Here is a 2,921-nt window from a genome sequence, read left to right on the forward strand (position 1 = left end):
TTCTGCCTGGGAGGTTCAACTCTATTCGGCATGGAACAAAGCTCCACTCCCATGTCTGCCGATGTGTTGGAGCAGAGTCTCTCTCCCTCAGTTACTGGCAGAGACTCTCCTTGTTGGTGTGGAAGTATGACCGGTGGAAGATGATATTTTCTGCCTTGGAGGTTCAACTCTTTTCGGCATGGAACAAAGCGCCACTCCCATGTCTGCAGATTAAGCGCAGTGTTGTTCTTTTAAGAACATAGAGCTAGCACTCGCTTAGATCTAGACTCACCTGAAGAGAACCGGAGAAGAACAAGCGCCTCGAGAAGAAACTCTGCTGGGAAGATTTGCATAGCTCCGCCCCCTTCTTGGAAGCCGAGCAAAGCAAGCCTCCCTGGAAGTTCTTCACACCTCCGGAGCAAGCCTGAAAGAAGCCATGGCCTCTTCAAGCAAAGCCACCGGAACAAAGAAACAGAAGAAAACCAAGCACACCCAGGAAGAAAGGATGGAAGAGGAGCCCCAGGCCCCAGCAGCTGCTTCTACCCCTGAAGCCTCCTCCTCCTCTGAGCAGCAGCCCCCAGCGGCTAAGCAGACCAGCCAGGAGCCCCCCAAGCTCCCGCCCTACATGAGGGACACGGTGGCGCTGCGACTGAAGGAGGTAGACGGAAGGGTGCCGGACATGACCAAGGAAGTGTTCTGCAAGAAAATGCTGCTGGACCAGGGGGTGAAAGCCTCGGACATCTTCGGAATCCAGGCCATGGTCACCGGGCTCTTCTACGTGACGTTCATCTCGGTGAACGTCTGCAGAAGGTACTGGGAAGCGATCAAGGCGGCGGCCCCGGACTCCCCCTTCTCCAACTTTGTCGGCAACTGCTTGCTGCAGAGGGAAGAGAGGAAGATTACGGTGTCCATGTGGAACCTCCGGACCCCCGGAAACGACATCAACACCCTCCTCTCGAGGTACTGCATAGTGGTGAAGGAACCGGCCAAGATCCTGAACTGCTACGGCCTCTGGATGGGTAAGTGGACGGCGACCGTCCGGCTCCTGCCGGACCCGGAAGCCAAGGACGGACTCAAGCACCTGCCCCAGTCCTTCACGCTGGGGAACTCCTACGGCCTGATTTTCTACCCGGACATGCCGCGGACCTGCCGGAAATGCGGACAAGAAGGGCACGTGATCAAGGCCTGCAAGGAGGAGGCGTGCAAGAACTGCCGGGTGACGGGTCACGTCTCTAAGGATTGCCCGAGGAGAACAACCTGCAACCTCTGCGGACTAGCTGGACATCTCTACAAGGATTGTCCAGAGAGGAAAAGGACCTGGGCAGACGTTGCCGCACTGGCTCCGGCCAAGGGCTTTGAAGCTCGGACGCCCGCTGTGTCGACACCTCAGCCCAGGAAGAAGGCGTCAAAGAATGCGAACAAGCAGTCGGAGGCGCCAAAACCCAGGTCTGGTAAGACAAAGAAGGTGACACCTTCCACCACCCAGCCCTCCCTGACCTCCCATAACCCTCCCTCCCCCCTCTCCCCAGCTGAGATTGCCATCCCCCCCCTAGCCAGCATCTCAGAAATTCTGTCACCAGCCCCTAGGGCAACCCTCCCGCCCCAGTCCATCCCCACCTCCTTTGGAGAGGCGGCACTAATGACCTCCTCCCCCGCCACCTCTCCTCTTGCCATGACAGAGACAAACTTCCCCTACCTCTCCCAGGCCCTTGTCTCCAACCCTGTCTCCCCAGAGCCAAGTCGGCGGAAGAGGAAACAGAGGGACAGCCCCGTCAGCGACTCCACCAGCAAGAAACCGCTGGAGGAGGCGGCCGAACAGGACGCAGAGAAGGAAGAGTTCTTCGAGGAGATGGAAGCCGGTTTCAGGGAACACTGCCCCCTCTCCAGCTCCATCGACCTGACCGCGGAGGAGCAGCACCTGGACGAGGTGCTGGAGAACCTCAAAAAGGTTCCGGACGGAACCGAAGGCAAGCCGCCCGACCGGACAGGTAACTAAGGCGGTATCGTCCCAACCTAACCCTCTTTTTCTTCCCTCATGATGGCTAACCTAACCGTTTTTTCCATCAATGTTAGAAGCATTAGAGATAAGTTTCGTTGTCAGACTGCACTAACTTACCTTGCCTCCCAGTCGTGCGATGTTTACATGTTACAGGAATGTGGTATCCCCTCCTCTAGGTCCTACGACCATCTGGCCAGGGGCTGGAGTCACGGTCCTTCCTACTGGTCCGGTGGGGGCGATTGCAGGTCTGCTGGCACCGCCATCCTTCTCAGGGGGAGCGCTTTCACGCTTGATTCCGTCCAGGAGCTAGTCTGCGGCCGACTTCTGGTCGTGGACGGCTCCTGGGCGGGTGAGCCCGTGCGGCTCATCAGCGTGTACGCTTCCCCTGACAGGGGTGAGCGACTGGAGCTTTTCCAGAACCTCAGGCCGCAACTCGCCACCACTAGGGCAGTGGTGTTGGCCGGCGACTTCAACTGCGTCATAGAGGAAGAGTGGCGCAAGCTGGACGCCACGTCCAAGCTGCTGATAGAGGTAGTGACGGAAGCATCCCTGAGGGACGCCGTCGGGGCCGGCTCCGTGAATTACACTTGGAGCAGCTCCGACGGCGCTTCCCGTTCTAGGATTGACTTTGTGTTCACCTCCAAGGCGATCAGGCAGTGCGGGTCCTCCACGGTCCCCTGCTTCTTCTCCGACCACAGGGCGGTGCAGGTAAGGTGCGCCCTGGGCCACGGCTTCCCGCCGGGCCCGGGCTCCTGGAAGCTGAACTGTGCCCTGCTGGCTGAGGAGGGAGTGCAGGCGGAGCTGAGGGACATCTACATGGTCCTGAGAAACGACAAATGTTTGTTTGAAACTGTAAGCGAATGGTGGGAATACGCTAAAGTTGAAATCCGTTCTTTCTTTCAGGACAAAGGCAGGCGGCAGGCGGCCGCGGCCAAGAGGGGCC

At 58.5% G+C, this 2,921-nt stretch overlaps 1 protein-coding gene across 1 annotated transcript; it reads left to right on the forward strand.

Moving 5' to 3' along the window:
- Positions 1-260: 260 nt before the first annotated feature.
- LOC140076145 (uncharacterized) lies at positions 261-1,975 on the forward strand. Its single transcript, XM_072122652.1, has one exon. It carries the CDS (start codon positions 416-418, stop codon positions 1,973-1,975), a length of 1,560 nt encoding a protein of 519 aa, XP_071978753.1. The 5' UTR covers positions 261-415.
- Positions 1,976-2,921: the final 946 nt, after the last annotated feature.

Source organism: Engystomops pustulosus, chromosome 8 (assembly GCF_040894005.1).
Source record: "Engystomops pustulosus chromosome 8, aEngPut4.maternal, whole genome shotgun sequence".
In the NCBI taxonomy this organism is placed as follows: Eukaryota; Metazoa; Chordata; class Amphibia; order Anura; family Leptodactylidae; genus Engystomops; species Engystomops pustulosus.

Excerpts from the sequence above, each read along its gene's own strand:
- LOC140076145 (XM_072122652.1), top strand. The coding sequence starts at position 416 with ATGGCCTCTTCAAGCAAAGCCACCGGAACAAAGAAACAGAAGAAAACC.